The sequence below is a fragment of the Mesoplodon densirostris genome, chromosome 20 (genome assembly GCF_025265405.1).
Source record: "Mesoplodon densirostris isolate mMesDen1 chromosome 20, mMesDen1 primary haplotype, whole genome shotgun sequence".
Taxonomy (NCBI): domain Eukaryota; kingdom Metazoa; phylum Chordata; class Mammalia; order Artiodactyla; family Ziphiidae; genus Mesoplodon; species Mesoplodon densirostris.
The window spans coordinates 23,782,209-23,798,791 of record NC_082680.1 but is presented as its reverse complement, the minus strand read 5'-3'; the positions used below and the strand labels follow the sequence as shown (position 1 = coordinate 23,798,791).

Here is a 16,583-nt window from a genome sequence, read left to right as displayed (position 1 = left end):
TCTTGGCCTCAGTTTTTTCATCAAAATATGAGATGGAGAGGCCTACAGGATGTTTACCTCTCTTCTAACTTAAAAATTCTCACTTTGCTACTAGAAACTCCTTATTCTAGTGGCCTGCTAACAGGAAAAATCAATATAAATTCCCTCCTTTGCCAACATTCTAGAAAGTCACAGTTAAGAATGTTGCGGGCTTCCCTGGTGGCGCAGTGGTTTAGAGTCCGCCTGCCGATGCAGGGGATACGGGTTCATGCCCCGGTCTGGGAAGATCCCACATGCCGCGGAGCGGCTAGGCCCGTGAGCCATGGCTGCTGAGCCTGCGCATCCCGAGCCTGTGCTCCGCAACGGGAGAGGCCACAACAGTGAGAGGCCCGCGTACCGCAAAAAAAAAAAAAAAAAAAGAATGTTGCTTCCACAACTTAGAAAATAGAATAAAGTAATGGAATGTATCAAACTTAATGGAACAATATTTACTTTCACTTCAAAAATGAACAGAATATTCTCCCTTAGAATCTTTGATGCTTAAAAGTTATAAACTACAGTGAAGTGTAAAAATAACACACAGGCTGGTTAGGAGAAAGGTGTCCATACAGCCTGGTTTGCTGGGATACTCTCAGTTTATCCTGTCATCACAGCATAGCTTGCACCTTTTAATTTTCAAAAGCAAACTGGTGTGGGTGATAAATTACGCTGTCACTCAGTTATATCAAGTTCTGAACTCACGAAACTTGTTCTTTCAGTTGGCAAATCTTGGTTTCTTTGGTAATAAGTACCAAGTTTTGTTAAAACAAGCAACAAGGGGCTTCCCTGGTGGCGCAGTGGTTGAGAGTCCGCCTGCCGATGCAGGGGACACGGGTTCGTGCCCCGGTCTGGGGAGATCCCACATGCCGCGGAGCGGCTGGGCCCGTGAGCCATGGCCGCTGAGCCTGCGCGTCCGGAGCCTGTGCTCCGCAACGGGAGAGGCCACAGCAGTGAGAGGCCCGCGTACCGCAAAAAAAAAAAAAAAAAAAGGCAACAAAATGTAAATTAATCTTGTGACTATAAATTTAGGAATGCCTTAGATATATACTTGAATGGTGTCACATCTACGAATTCCAAGAACTATATCTGCTTCTAAATTTGGGTGGTACAGTTAATCTATGTACTCTATAATATCATGCTTCATTCATTCATTCATTCATTCATTCATTCACTAACTCCAAATAGTTCCTGAGTGTCTACTATGTGCCGATCTTTGTGAAAGGGCTGGGGAGAAAGTAATGGGGAGATCCAACATGTCTCACATTTCTCACAGTTCCTCTTATTTGAATTTCAGACTTTTAAGGCTGATGTAAAGCTTTCTACCTGGCTGCTCTTTCTTAAGACTCATTTTGTCAGATTCTCTCCAAATGGGAATCTTTATGCACAATGAGTTAATGATTTTTTGCTATTTTTGAACTTACTGAAATAATATGGTGTGAAGCACTGTGGGTTTACACCAGTTGTCCCAGGGTGATTGTGATTAGAAGAAAAAAAGCACTGAGAACAGTGAGGAAAATGAGAGTCCTACAACCACCAGGTGGCATTTCTCACCACTTAGCTAAGAGAATTCATGAAAACACTAGGGGAAAAAGGTTTTCTCAGCCATTGCTTGACGAACAACCTGTGCTACAGTGAATCATCCCAAGAAATGAAAAGAATCTAATGGAGTCCACAGCCTGACATAATAAAAGACTTAATTCAACACTGAAAAGTGTTTCAGAACTGCATAAAACATTTAAAACTCCTCTAACACAATCCTTCTAGAATCAAAGGCCCAGAAAAGGATTAAAGAAAGCAATCTTCCTAGTTTATAAAAGCTTACTTTAAACCATTCTAAATTAATAGAAAGCAGTCCTCAAGGTACCTGAGCCTAGTGACTTTCGCCATACAAATATCTTCTTTCTCTGTACAGGTACTATTAACACTATTAATCTTTCTATATTATTCATACTGTTCCATACACCATTTACTGTTTGGTACTATTGCTTCTACTTTTATAGGTAAATCTGAATCTAAACTCCTTTACTGGACTATGTGCTACTTTAGGGCAGAAACTATTTTAAACTTCTTTCGAGTCATTTGCTTTAGAAAACAGCATAGTGTCCTACTGTGAAGCACTGCCCGGACCTACCACTCACTGCTTGTGTGGGAAAGTTACTTCTCACATTCTCAGCTTTCTCATCGAAATTCATTTATTCACTTACCCCATTACTTATGGAACACTCACTATGTGCCAGGTACTGTTGTAGATTTTATAAACCAAATCAGCAAAAACCCTGCCCACAAAGAATATTCTAGTGGGGACCCACAGGCAATAGACAAAGTGTATTATTAATACGTTAAGTTAAACAGTGATAAGTGTTATTTTAAAAACAGGAAAGGAATATGAGGAAAGCTGATAGCTGGGGGAGAGGGGTTAATTTGAAATTTTGAATATGGTGGCCCAGGAGGCCTAAAAAAAAGGTAATATTTCAGCAGACTTGAGAAAAGTGAGGGATACACCATGTGAACTACCCAGGGGAAAATTATTCAGGGAGAGGGAAGAGTGGGAACAAAGCCCTAAGGTAGGAGCACGGTTGGCACCTTTGAAGAATATCAGTGAAAACAAACAGTAGGGCTAGAAGCCAGTGAATGAGGAGACAAGTAGCAGAGGATGAGGTCAAAGATAAAATAAAGGCCAGATCATCATTTAGGATATGTAGTGTTTGTCTTTATTTAGAGTGAAATGGTCTACAACCAGAGGGTTCTGAGCAGAAGACATGATCTGTCTGACTTAACATTTTTGAAATATCACTCTGGATGCTGTATCGAAATAGACTAAGGAGGGTAAGAGTGAAAACAGACCAACCAGGAGACTGCTGTAATAGCCAGGTGAAAGGAGACGGTGGCTTGTACCAGGATGGTAGCAGGGATCAAGAGGGAAGTGATCAGATTCTGTACATATTCTGAAGACCTCGTGAGATTTCTTTACTGTTTAAATGTGGGGTAGACTGTAAGAGAAAAAGAAGGGTGAAGAAAATTCCAAAAATCTTGGCCTGAGCACCAGAAGGATGCAGCTGCTACTAAATGAGATGGGGGAGATTGAGGGAAGAGCTGTTCTGGGATGGAGAGAATATCAGGAAGAATAGGTTACGTTTCAGATGCCTGTCAGGCATCTAAGTAGAGAGACGTTGAATAGACAGCTAACGTTTATGTAAATGTGTGTGTGTGTGTGTGTGTGTGTATATATACGCGTATTAATCCATAAAATGATTAAAATAAAAAATAGTAATAATAACAGCAAATGCTAAAAAGGAGGGAGAGAAACTGAACCACTCATACATTGCTGGTATCAATTCAGGGTGAGGATATAAATTTGGGAGTTGTCGGCATAAAGATTTTAGTTAAAACCATATATTGGATGAAATGACCAAGGAAGTAAGTACAGAGAGGAAAGAGAATAGGTCCAAAGACTAAGGTTTTAGGCATGCCAATGTTAAAAGGGCAGGGAGATGAAAAGAAATAAGCAGAGGAAACTGAGAAAGAAGAGATAATAAGGAAGGAAGAGAACCAGGGAGTGTGCTATCCTGCTGGTAAGAAAAGAACTGTTTCAAGAGGAAGGTAATGAAACTAGTGGGCAGTGGGGAGGGGCAACACAGGGGTAGGGGAGTGGGAGGTACAAACTACTGGGTGTAAGACAGGCTCAAGGATGTATTGTACAACACAGGGAATAGAGCCAATATTTTGTAATAACTGTAAATAGAATGTAACCTTTAAAAATTATATTAAAATTTTTTTAAAAAAGAAGAAAGTAATGAAGATATTTATGTTGCTGGATTGTTATGAGGGTTAACCAAGATAAAAACACTGACCCAAGGCCAGTCCCATAGTTGGAGCTCAATTCACATTACTTTGATTCTCTCCCAATATATCCTTGCTAAGTGTTACATTCAAGTTTTTTGTTCATTTGTTTTGTTTTATTGTAATGTCTGCTCCAATCAAATCTTTATGAGAAGAGCTAACAAAAAAGAAACTATATTTAAGATAGCTCTCAATAAGCACGCTTAATAAGAAATGAGGTTGGGGCCTCCCTGGTGGCGCAGTGGTTGAGAGTCCGCCTGCCGATGCAGGGGATGCGGGTTCGTGCCCCGGTCTGGGAAGATCCCACGTGCCGCGGAGCGGCTGGGCCCGTGAGCCATGGCCGCTGGGCCTGCGCGTCCGGAGCCTGTGCTCCACAACGGGAGAGACCACAACAGTGAGAGGCCCGCATACCGCAGAAAAAAAAAAAAAAAAAAAAAAAAAGAAATGAGGTTGAACTAGATAATCTATCAAAAGAATAACAAATAATTTCTAATACTTTTTTTTTTGGTTTACTCACATAAGCCAGTTCCAATAGGTGACAAACCATACAATTCAATTTATTTAACATTGTTGAAATAACAAAATTATACAAATGGAGACCAGATTAGTGGTCACCAGGGGTTAGGGTTAGGGGTGATGGGAATGGTGGGCATGCCTGTAAAAGGACGGCTCCAGGGAGCCTATGGTAATGGAATAGTTCTGTATCTTGATTGCAATGGTAGTTATACAAACATACATATGAGATAAAACTGTATAGGACAATATACATACATACCCACACACACTTATAAAACTAGTGAACTAAGAATAAACTGTAGCAATGTCATATACCTACTTGATACTATACTACAGTTATTCAAGATATTACCACTGGGGAAACAGTACATAGAACATCCTTGTACATTTTTTTTTTTACAATTGCCTGTGAATCCATAATTTTTCAAAATAAAAAATAAAATTTTAAGTTTTTAAGCTCTTCGTATAAAATATGCCATTCATATAGAACACTCATGTAAAACTTTCCTGTTCTTTATAATTAGGAAAGAAAGTGTGAGAACCAGAAAAAGTTTGCCAACTCCTGCTCTGTAGTATTCCTCAATAAGTTACAGGCCAGCCTTAGAAGGAAGTCAAGGTTAGAATTAAAAAAAAAAAATCTTTCCCCTGCTTACATCATCCATTTGCCCTTTCACAGAGGAATCTTCAGCTTTTTGGCCATTCCCCAATCCTGGACTCTCCCTTGGTAAGAAAGTCATTTCAAGACATTGCACTTGGCAAAACTTACCGATGGGAGTATTGCCTTTATGGAGCCCAAAGTTCGGAATGAATGTCTAAAATCATGTCCCCACTCAGAAATACAGTGAGCCTCATCCACAGCAATAAGTGTGATACCTATAAAAAAAGAAAAATATGTAAATGGAGAAAATAAAGTTCAAAAAAAGTAATAAACGCATCTAAATTGTTACCACCATCTTCATTAGAATATATAAATATTACAGAAAGTAGTATAAATAATTCAAATCAAAGTATTTGGTTCATATAAAAATATAAGCATAAATAACATCAGATAACACCAAAAATCATTATTGAAAATAGGCAAAGGGAGATATATGGATAAAAGGCATATGGATAAAAGAGAGAAATATATATTTTTCAAACAACATATTTATTGAATTTTAACTTTCATCATTATTCCTCAGAGAAATTAGTTACTTACTATTACTTTGTCCTCAAAGTTATCACTCATTTGCAATGATAATGCCCTAAAAAAAAGAGCTGTTCTCTTTCTCTTTGGTAATACTTTCAATTTTATCTCATGGATTAGCTATCAAAAGAGATAGAGAGGCTTCCCTGGTGGCTCAGTGGTTAAGAATCCTCCTGACAATACAGAGGACACAGGTTCGAGCCCTGGTCTGGGAAGATCCCATATGCCGTGGAGCAACTAAGCCTGTGTGCCACAACTACTGAGCCTGTACTCTAGAGCCTGTGAGCCACAGCTACAACTCCTGAGCCCATGTGCCACAACTACTGAAGCCCGCGCACCTAGAGCCCGTGCTCCACAACAAGAGAAGCCACTGCAATGAGAAGCCGGCGAACCGCAACAAAGAGTAGCCCCCGCTCACCACAGCTAGAGAAAGCCCGTGCGCAGCAATGAAGACCCAACGCAGCCAAAAATAAAATAAATAAGTAAATACAGTAAAAACGACAAAAAACAAAAGAGAGATAGAAAGACTCAGCGTATTTCATACTAAGATTAAATGCATCACTGATCACATATTACACTGCAGAGTTCCTCTGTAATGCCAGTTCTGGAAGACAGATGACATCCACGTTTTCTAATATAAAATGATAAGGGAAGAACCAAATCTCATTATGTACAAAGTAGGTAAGAAGGAATGTACTTTGTTCTCTTCCCCGAGCAACGCCTCTACTCTGCCCTCACACCACACACCCACACTGAAACAGAATCAACAGTGTGTAGTAATGCATTTCGGAAAAGGGTTTTATTATATAATCGTTCACTAAAACGTCTTCAGATATTTCAAAGTCGTGACAGTAGTGCTTTTGCCCTCGATCACCAAATTAATACTTACGACAAAAATAATATTTCCCTTCAATGGGGATGATCACTACTTGATGCTGATCTGAGAATCTATAATGTTTTGCCACTAGTGAGATGATTAAAAACGTGTGCTCTAGAGTCAGACTACCTAGATGCATAACCTGGCTTACTGTTTATATTACCTTAAGCATGTTACTTAAGCTTCCAAGTGTCAGTTTCCCACAAGGATAAGGTAGGTAATAAAAGTACCTAACATTGTTTAGTTATTCTGAAGATTAAATTAGATCATTCACATAAAACGCTAAGATAGGGGCTGGCATAAAAGACAGCTCAATAAAAAAAAATAAGCTATTATTATTATAGTTATTAAATTCCCACTATGTTCCAAACACTCTTCTAGGTATAAAATGATTAGTAAAATGCAATCCATGATTTTGAGGAGCTCACAATTCTAAAAGAGGAGACAGACAGACAAGCAAATAATTACAATTCATTGAGATTACCAAGTACAATGAGTTGGAGAAGAAAAAGAAAGAAAGAAAGAAAAAAAGAAACCTACTAAACATGAACAAATACAGGTTGATCACATCAAATTTCTATTTCCTGAGTGGCTGGGACAAATTCAATGGTACCACTATACTTATTTGGGTTTAGAAACTACATGACCCAGATTTTAAATTAAATAAATTAAAACAAAGATGACAGCTCCTCCTTTATTTTAAAACCTTCCTTATAATTACAGGTTTGACTAACTAGCTCATTTTAATAAGAATTTTTATTTATTTATCTATTTTTATTATTTTATGTATTTATTTATTTTTGGCTGCATTGGGTCTTCGTTGCTGCATGTGGGCTTTCTCTAGTTGCGGCAAGCGGGGGCTACTCTTAGTTGCGGTGCGCAGGCTTCTCCTTGCGGTGGCTTCTCTTGTTGTGGAGCACGGGCTCTAGGTATGCGGGCTTCAGTAGTTGTGGCACATGTGCTCAGTAGTTGTGGCTCGCGGGCTCTAGAGTGCAGGCTCAGTAGTTGTGGCGCACAGGCTTAGCTGCTTTGTGGCATGTGCGATCTTCCCGGACCACGGCTTGAACTTGTGTCCCCTGCATTGGCAGGCAGATTCTTTCTTTTTTTTTTTTTTTTTTTTTTTTTTTGCTGTACGCGGGCCTCTCACTGTTGTGGCCTCTCCCGTTGCGGAGCACAGGCTCCGGACACACAGGCTCCGCGGCCATGGCTCGCGGGCCCAGCCGCTCCGCGGCATGTGGGATCTTCCGGGATCGGGGCACGAACCCGTGTCCCCTGCATCGGCAGGCAGACTCTCAACCACTGCGCCACCAGGGAAGCCCGGCAGGCAGATTCTTAACCACTGCGCCACCACGGAAGTCCAACTAACTAGCTTTTAATGGAGTTAAACTTTGCCCTTCACAAGCAGCTGAGGCAAGCTTCTGCCAACTTCCACATTAAACGTGCAAGTCCAAGTGTCTGCCCAGGTCCAGGACATATTTCATTCTGGCACATCTGTCATTCAAGCTTACTTCCAAAGTTACAAGAAATTACAGGTGTGTTTGCTTTTAAGGTGTCTCTATGTAAAATTCTGTTTGCTGCTTCTGTTATAAACCCATATTACTTAAATAATAACACATCATAAAAATCATAAATCTGAATAGCTAAATGTCAAACTACTGTACAAATAAAATTCTGAGTATATTCCCTGCTGCAAGCGTTTTACAAATTCCTGCAAATAAAAGTTAAATAAAAGTATTTCAGGGGCTTCCCTGGTGGCGCAGTGGTTGAGAGTCCGCCTGCCGATGCAGGGGACACAGGTTCGTGCCCCGGTCCGGGAAGATCCCACATGCCGCGGAGCGGATAGGCCCGTGAGCCATGGCCACTAGGCCTGCGCATCCAGAGCCTGTGCTCCGCAACGGGAGAGGCCACAACAGTGAGAGGCCTGCGTACCGCAAAAAAAAAAAAAAAAAAAAGTATTTCAGAAAGAATTTATTCTATTTTGTTCAACATTGACAGTCAACCAAAAAGAGCATTTTCATCCATTTTATGCAGAGTACGCAGCTCTAATAACTGCAGTGTTCATAATTTAATCCTTTAGAAAAAAATTAAAATAGAGAAATAGAACTACCTGTCAAAAGGATCTAAGTAAATACTGGATTAACCCCACCACAAAACAAATACTAAAATGGAGCAAAACATATCCAGACCACTATGGACATAGACCCTAACTTTTGCAGTAAAACCATGGAATTTATATATCTAGGGTTGTTGGGTTTAATCTAAAGTGAAATATTCATAAGAACTTCATACAACCTAATAGGACACACATCAAATTTGTTTTCCATTTAAGGCAAAAATATAACATGCCAACAGGGGAGTTTAACAGCTGATGGATGCAATTTTTGATAATATATTTAATCAAATGATAATTTCTGCCCTCATTCTTTTGTTAATATTTAACACATATTAAAAGCTAAGTATTTGTTTTCACTATATTGTTAGAACAACTGTTAAATGCTTTCCTCGAGTTATATGCAAGTAACCATTAAATGAGACACTGCAATGTTAAAAAACTACCTGTTAGGAATTATTTTAATATATAATTATAAAATGAGATCATATTACATTAGAAAGCTAAGATCGTTTGGTTCAGCTGAATGTTTGAAATACGTGCAATTACAATAGAAGCCGTGACTGCAGCTCTTGGATAGCTGAGCCTAACCATCAACAAGCGAAAAACCAACAGAAATGTTTTAATCACAAAAAAGAAAAAAATGATACCAGCTTTTAACTAATTCTATATTTACATTTTCTAGGACACAGGCTCTGACTTACCATCTAATTTTTTAAATTAATCATACTCACTGATAGCAAATAATCAAACCAACCTGACTACACATCAGAATCACCTGTGAAAAAAACTACAGATGCCACAGCCTCGTGCCAGGTGCATTAAATCACAATTTTCAAGGTTTGAGGATCTGACATTTTTCTAAAGTTTGAAAGGTGATTCTCATGAACAACAAGGGTAGAGAATCACTACACTGACTTAATTTAGATTCAGAATATGAAAAAGAGGAAATTATAATTTCACAGAATCTAAGATTCAATATTTATTCAACAATACATTTAAATGCCTACTATGTGCCAGGCACTGCACTCGGGAAATATAAAGAAATAAGAACGGCATTTTTCCCTGAAAAGTTTACAGTCTAGCAGAAGAAAACAGATATATAGACAGGTAATTACAATGCAGGAGCCTAATTTCTATGGCAGAGGGAATTATAGGATACTTTGGGATAGGACAGGAGAGACACCACGTTGGAGAGACAGAAATTTCCTGGAGGAGATAGGGGGTTTTTTTGTTTGGTTGGTTTTGTTTTGTTTTGTTTTGTTTTGTTTGCGGTACGCGGGCCTCTCACTGCCGTGGCCTCTCCCGTTGCGGAGCACAGGCTCCGGATGTGCAGGCTCAGCGACCACAGCTCACGGGCCCAGCCGCTCCGCAGCATGTGGGATCCTCCCGGACCAGGGCACAAACCCGTGTCCCCTGCATAGGCAGGCGGACTCTCAACCACTGCACCACCAGGGAAGCCCCCAGGAGATAAGGTTTGAAATAAACTTTAAAAGAAGTAAAATCCGGTATCTATTCATAAGTTTAACTTTAAAGAATATCTCAATTTAATAAATACTTATAAAGATTCTATCATACCACTTACCAATATTAGCCTGCAGTTGCTGGAGTAGGTCCAAGTTACTTGAACAGAATTCTGGAGTTATGTACACAATCCGGTATTTGCCTCTGTAAAAACAAACAAAGAAACAGGAAAGGAAATATAAAAACAATCACCCAATGAATAGAACCGAAAACCAGGACACCTGATAATTTTTAAGTAGTATATTACACCACTCATTAAAAACAAAATGAATGTTATATGTATGTAGAGATGCACATATGCTGGTTCTCTGATTTCACTTCAATGCCTCAAAACAAACGTTGGCAATACCAGCCAGGGAGTATTCAGCATAAGGTGCCATTGGAAGCCAGATTCTGATTTCCAGCAGTCTAGCCCCAAAACTACAGTGGCTTGAGTTAAATGATCAAGCCTAGAGTAAACCTTTTTTATGTGTTAGCAATCCACCCATTATCCTACCCTTGACCCCCATCTCCATGATTAAATCCATAGCACCCATGTTTCTCCTGTGTACTCTGCTGTCTTGCCTACATCTTCTCGGGCCAGGGACAGACAGCATATGAAAGTCAAGTCAGTTAGTCTCTGTCCTAGAATTTGGGGGTCTAACCAAGAAACAACCAGTCAGTCTCCAAGTGTCAAGACCTGTAACATGTTAAAAAAAAAAAAAAAAAACAAAAAGAAGCTGCAGAGCAATCTATTTTGTGACTAGAAAAGCAGAGAATGCTCACCTCCTCATAGAGAAGAATGAGGAACACATACAGAGGCTATGGATAAAAAGAAAGCCCTACTGTAATTTTAATACCCATTCCAGTCTCTTCCTGAGGGCTGACTAATTTCTTTTCAGAGGGATCCACAAGACATTCCTGTATCCTTAATATAAAATTTAGTATTTGCTTAAACTAGTGTGACTGATTTCTATTCTGGGCATATAGAATCCTAATTAAGACAATGTCTGCAATAAAGGTTAGGGCTAGGGCAAAATATGTATAGGGTCTCTTTTCCATTCTACCAAATGAAGACATAGATCAAATTAAATAAAATGAAACAATGTTCTATATGAAAAGACAATGAAATATTTAATCTACTGTGTGCTAGGCATGGTGCTTTCACTAGGAATTGGAACAAAACAATTAAGAACAGAACAGATACGCTTTTAATCTCATGAAATTAACTCAGTCTAATTAACACAGGAAATCGTATAATTAGTTCTGACACCAGACTATTCAGGTTTGAATCTCAGTTCTACCTCTTACAAGCTAAGTGATCTTAGACAAGTACTTAACTTCGCTGTGCCTCAGTTTCTTCAGTGTGCCTCAGTTTCTTCAGTGTAAAACAGTGATAAGAATTATAAAGACAGCTAATTCTTAGATATCTAGATTCAAGGTAAACCCAATCAAATCCCAGTTGGCATTTTAGTTGAAAAGGTGATATTGAAATACTTATGGAAATACAAAGGACCCAGAATAGACCAAAACCAAAAAAAATTTTTTTGAAAGAACAAACGTGGAAGACTTGTACTACCTATTTCAAGGCTTATTACAAAGCTATAGTACTCAAGACACCAATCCAGGCAGACAAACAGATTGACAGAACAGAAAATAAAGAGTGTAGCAATAAACCCACATATATTTAGTCAATTTATTTTTCACAAAGGTGCAAAAGAAATACAGTGCAGAAAGGATAGTCTTTTCAACAAATGGAGCTGTAAGAAATGGATACGCCTATGCAAAAAAAAAAAAAGAATTGTAATCAATACCTGGTACAATATACAAAATGTACACAAAATGGGTCATAGATCTAAATGTAAAACATAAAACTGGGCTTCCTTGGTGGCGCAGTGGTTGAGAGTCCGCCTGCCAATGCAGGGGACCCGGGTTCGTGCCCCAGTCCGGGAAGATCCCACATGCCGCGGAGTGGCTGGGCCCGTGAGCCATGGCCGCTGAGCCTGCGTGTCTGGAGCCTGTGCTCCGCAACGGGAGAGGCCACAACAGTGAGAGGCCCGCGTACCGCAAAAAACAAAAACAAAAACATAGAACTATAACATTTTTAGAAGGAAATAAAAAAGAAAATATTTGTGATCATGAGTGAGGCACCAAAAAGCAACAGCAAAAGCAAAATCCATAAAACAACAAATTGACAAACTGGACGTTATGAAAATGAAAAAGTGATGCTCTTTAAAGGAACTGTTAAGAGAATGAAAAGAGAAGTCATAAACTAAGAGATGTTTGCCAACCATATACCAAATGAAGGATTTATATTTAGAATGTGACTATCAAAATTCATAAGAAAAAAAACAAAAATAAGGAATAGGCAAAAGATGTAAATAAACACTTCCTCAAAGATATACAGATGTCTAACAAGTATATGAAAAGATGCTCAACATCATTAGTCATTAAGGAAATGCAAATTAAAAACACACTGACATCCTATCAGAATGGCTAAAATTAAAGACTGGCCATACCAAGTGATGGCAGAGACAAGGAGGATTTGGAACTCTAAGACACTGCTAGTGGGAACATGAAATGGTACAACCAGTCTCAAAAACATCTAGCAGTTTCTCAAAAAGTTAACACAGAATTATCATATGACTCAGCAATCCTACTCCTAGGCATGTACACAGAAGAACTGAAAACATATGTTCCTCCTCAACATAATAAAGGCCATATATGACAAACCCACAGCCAGCATCGTCCTCAATGGTGAAAAACTGAAACCATTTCCACTAAGATCAGGAACAAGACAAGGTTGCCCACTCTCACCACTCTTATTCAACATAGTTTTGGAAGTTTTAGCCACAGCAATCAGAGAAGAAAAGGAAATAAAAGGAATCCAAATGGGAAAAGAAGAAGTAAAGCTGTCACTGTTTGCAGATGACATGATACTATACATAGAGAATCCTAAAGATGCTACCAGAAAACTACTAGAGCTAATCAATGAATTTGGTAAAGTTGCAGGATACAAAATTAATGCACAGAAATCTCTGGCCTTCCTATATACTAATGATGAAAAATCTGAAAGTGAAATCAAGGAAACACTCCCATTTACCATTGCAACAAAAAGAATAAAATATCTAGGAATAAACCTACCTAAGGAGACAAAAGACCTGTATGCAGAAAATTATAAGACACTGATGAAAGAAATTAAAGATGATACAAATAGATGGAGAGATGTACCATGTTCTTGGATTGGAAGAATCAACATTGTGAAAATGACTCTACTACCCAAAGCAATCTACAGATTCAATGCAATCCCTATCAAACTACCAATGGCATTTTTCACAGAACTAGAACAAAAAATTTCACAATTTGTATGGAAACACAAAAGACCCCGAATAGCCAAAGCAATCTTGAGAACGAAAAACGGAGCTGGAGGAATCAGGCTCCCTGACTTCAGACTATACTACAAAGCTACAGTAATCAAGACAGTATGGTACTGGCACAAAAACAGAAAGATAGATCAATGGAACAGGATAGAAAGCCCAGAGATAAACCCACGGACATATGGTCACCTTATCTTTGATAAAGGAGGCAGGAATGTACAGTGGAGAAAGGACAGTCTCTTCAATAAGTGGTGCTGGGAAAACTGGACAGGGACATGTAAAAGTATGAGATTAGATCACTCCCTAACACCATACACAAAAATTAGCTCAAAATGGATTAAAGACCTAAATGTAAGGCCAGACACTATCAAACTCCTAGAGGAAAACATAGGCAGAACACTCTATGACATAAATCACAGCAAGATCCTTTTTGACCCACCTCCTAGAGAAATGGAAATAAAGACAAAAATAAACACATGGGACCTAATGAAACTTCAAAGCTTTTGCACAGTAAAGGAAACCATAAACAAGACGAAAAGACAACCCTCAGAATGGGAGAAAATATTTGCAAATGAAGCAACTGACAAAGGATTAATCTCCAAAATTTATAAGCAGCTCATGCAGCTCAATAGCAAAAAAACAAACAACCCAATCCAAAAATGGGCAGAAGACCTAAATAGACATTTCTCCACAGAAGATATACAGACTGCCAACAAACACATGAAACGATGCTCAACATCTTTACTCATTAGAGAAATGCAAATCAAAACTACAATGAGATATCATCTCACACCAGTCAGAATGGCCATCATCAAAAAATCTAGAAACAATAAATGCTGGAGAGGGTGTGGAAAAAAGGGAACACTCTTGCACTGCTGGTGGGAATGTGAATTGGTACAGCCACTATGGAGAACGGTATGGAGGTTCCTTAAAAAACTACAAATAGAACTACCATATGACCCAGCAATCCCACTACTGGGCATATACCCTGAGAAAACCATAATTCAAAAAGAGTCATGTACCAAAATGTTCATTGCAGCTCTATTTACAATAGCCAGGACATGGAAGCAACCTAAGTGTCCATCAACAGATGAATGGATAAAGAAGATGTGGCACATATATACAATGGAATATTACTCAGCCATAAAAAGAAATGAAATTGAGCTATTTGTAATGAGGTGGATGGACCTAGAGTCTGTCATACAGAGTGAAGTAAGTCAGAAAGAGAAAGACAAATACTGTATGCTGACACATATATATGGAATTTAAGAAAAAAATGTCATCAAGAACATAGGGGTAAGACAGGAATAAAGACACAGACCTACTAGAGCATGGACTTGAGGATATGGGGAGGGGGAAGGGTAAGCTGTGACATAGTGAAAGAGCGGCATGGACATATATACACTACCAAACGTAAGGTAGATAGCTAGTGGGAAGCAGCCGCATAGCACAGGGAGATCAGCTCGGTTCTTTGTGACCGCCTGGAGGGGTGGGATAGGGAGGGTGGGAGGGAGACGCAAAAGGGAGGGGATACGGGAACATATGTATATGTATAACTGATTTAATTTGTAAAATAAAATTAAAAAAAAAAAAAAAACATATGTTCCCATAAAAACTTATACACAAATATTCATAGTACCATTATTCATAACAGCCAAAAAGTAGAAACAACCTAAATGTCCAGCACTGATGAATGAATAAATAAAATATGAAATGTCCATACAATGGAATATTATTCATCCACAAAAAGAAATGAAGTACTGATAACATTACACTAAGTGAAAGAAGCCAGACACATAAGGCCACATCCTGTATGAGCCCATTTATATGAAATGTCCAAAATAGGCAAATCATTGAGACAGAAAGATTAGTGACGGGAAGGGAGTGAAGGAGGGGACAATAGGGAGTGACTGCTTCATGACATGGAGGTTTTGGGGGTGGGTTCCGAAAATGTTCTGGAATTAGATAGTGGTGATGGTTGTACAACATTGTGAATGTACTAAAAGCCACTGAACTGTACACCTTGAAAATAATTAAAATGGTGAATATTATATTATGTAGATTTACCTCAATTAGAATAAAAAGGTTAAACATATATCCACTACATGACACAGTCATTCCACTCCTTGGTTTACACCAATGACATGAGAATATATGTCCATACAAAAATTTGTATACACTGGGACTTCCCTGGTGGCACAGTGGTTAAAAATCCGTCTGCCTATGCAGGGGACACGGGTTTGAGCCCTGGTCCGGGAAGATCCCACATGCTGCGGAGCAACTAAGTCCGTGTGCCACAACTACTGAGCCTGAGCTCTAGAGCCCATGAGCCACAACTACTGAGTCCACATGCCACAACTACTGAAGCCCGTGCACCTAGAGCCTGTGCTCCTCAACAAGAGAAGCCACCACAATGAGAAGCCCGCGCACCACAACTAGAGAAACCCTGCGCACAGCAACAAAGACCCAACGCAGCCAAAAATAAAATAAAAAATAAAAATAAATAAAATAAAAAGATATATAGGAATGTTCATAGCAGATTTATTAGTAATTTTCCAAAACTAGAAGCAGCTTAAGTGTCCATCAATAAGGAAATGAAAACACAACTGTGGTAATTTCATATAATAAAATACCACTGATTTTTTTTAAACTACTGATACATGCAAGAACATGGGGAACTGTCAAAACATGATGCTGAAGGAAAGAAATCTTAAAAGAGTTCCCATTGTATGACTTCATTTATATGAAGTTCTATAACAGACAAAACAAAAGCATGGTAGAAAAACTTAAAACAGTGGTTCACTTTAGGATGGTGAATAGAAGGACAGACTGGGATGGAACATGAAGGAACCCTCTGGAGTGACAGTAATATTCTATATCTGGCTAGGAGTTTAGGTTACATATTTGTATGCATTTATTAAAACTCAGTAAATGTATGTGTGTGTGAATGTGTATTAATATATATGTATATACAGGTTAATACATATATACACACACTTCTGTGTGCCTGAGACATTATTCCTGTTAGGAATTATGTCATGACAGGATTGGTGGAGCAAAAGACCTAGAAAACAGTCCCCACTCAGCCATTAATTCATTAGGTGACTTTGGGCAAATTCTTTTCTCTGGGCCTCAGTTTCCTCATCTGTGAAGTGA

At 38.8% G+C, this 16,583-nt stretch overlaps 1 protein-coding gene across 3 annotated transcripts in view; it reads right to left on the bottom strand.

The window, feature by feature from the left end:
• WRN (WRN RecQ like helicase) overlaps nt 1–16,583 on the bottom strand; it is a 134,064-nt gene that overhangs the window by 62,906 nt on the left and 54,575 nt on the right. For all 3 annotated transcript variants that reach the window (XM_060085979.1, XM_060085981.1, XM_060085980.1), the window contains exons 17-18: nt 10,133–10,215; nt 5,141–5,247 (exon numbers count right to left, since the gene is read on the bottom strand). In XM_060085979.1, the coding sequence (XP_059941962.1) occupies nt 5,141–5,247; nt 10,133–10,215 (190 nt within the window). The remainder of the gene's footprint in view (nt 1–5,140; nt 5,248–10,132; nt 10,216–16,583) is intronic.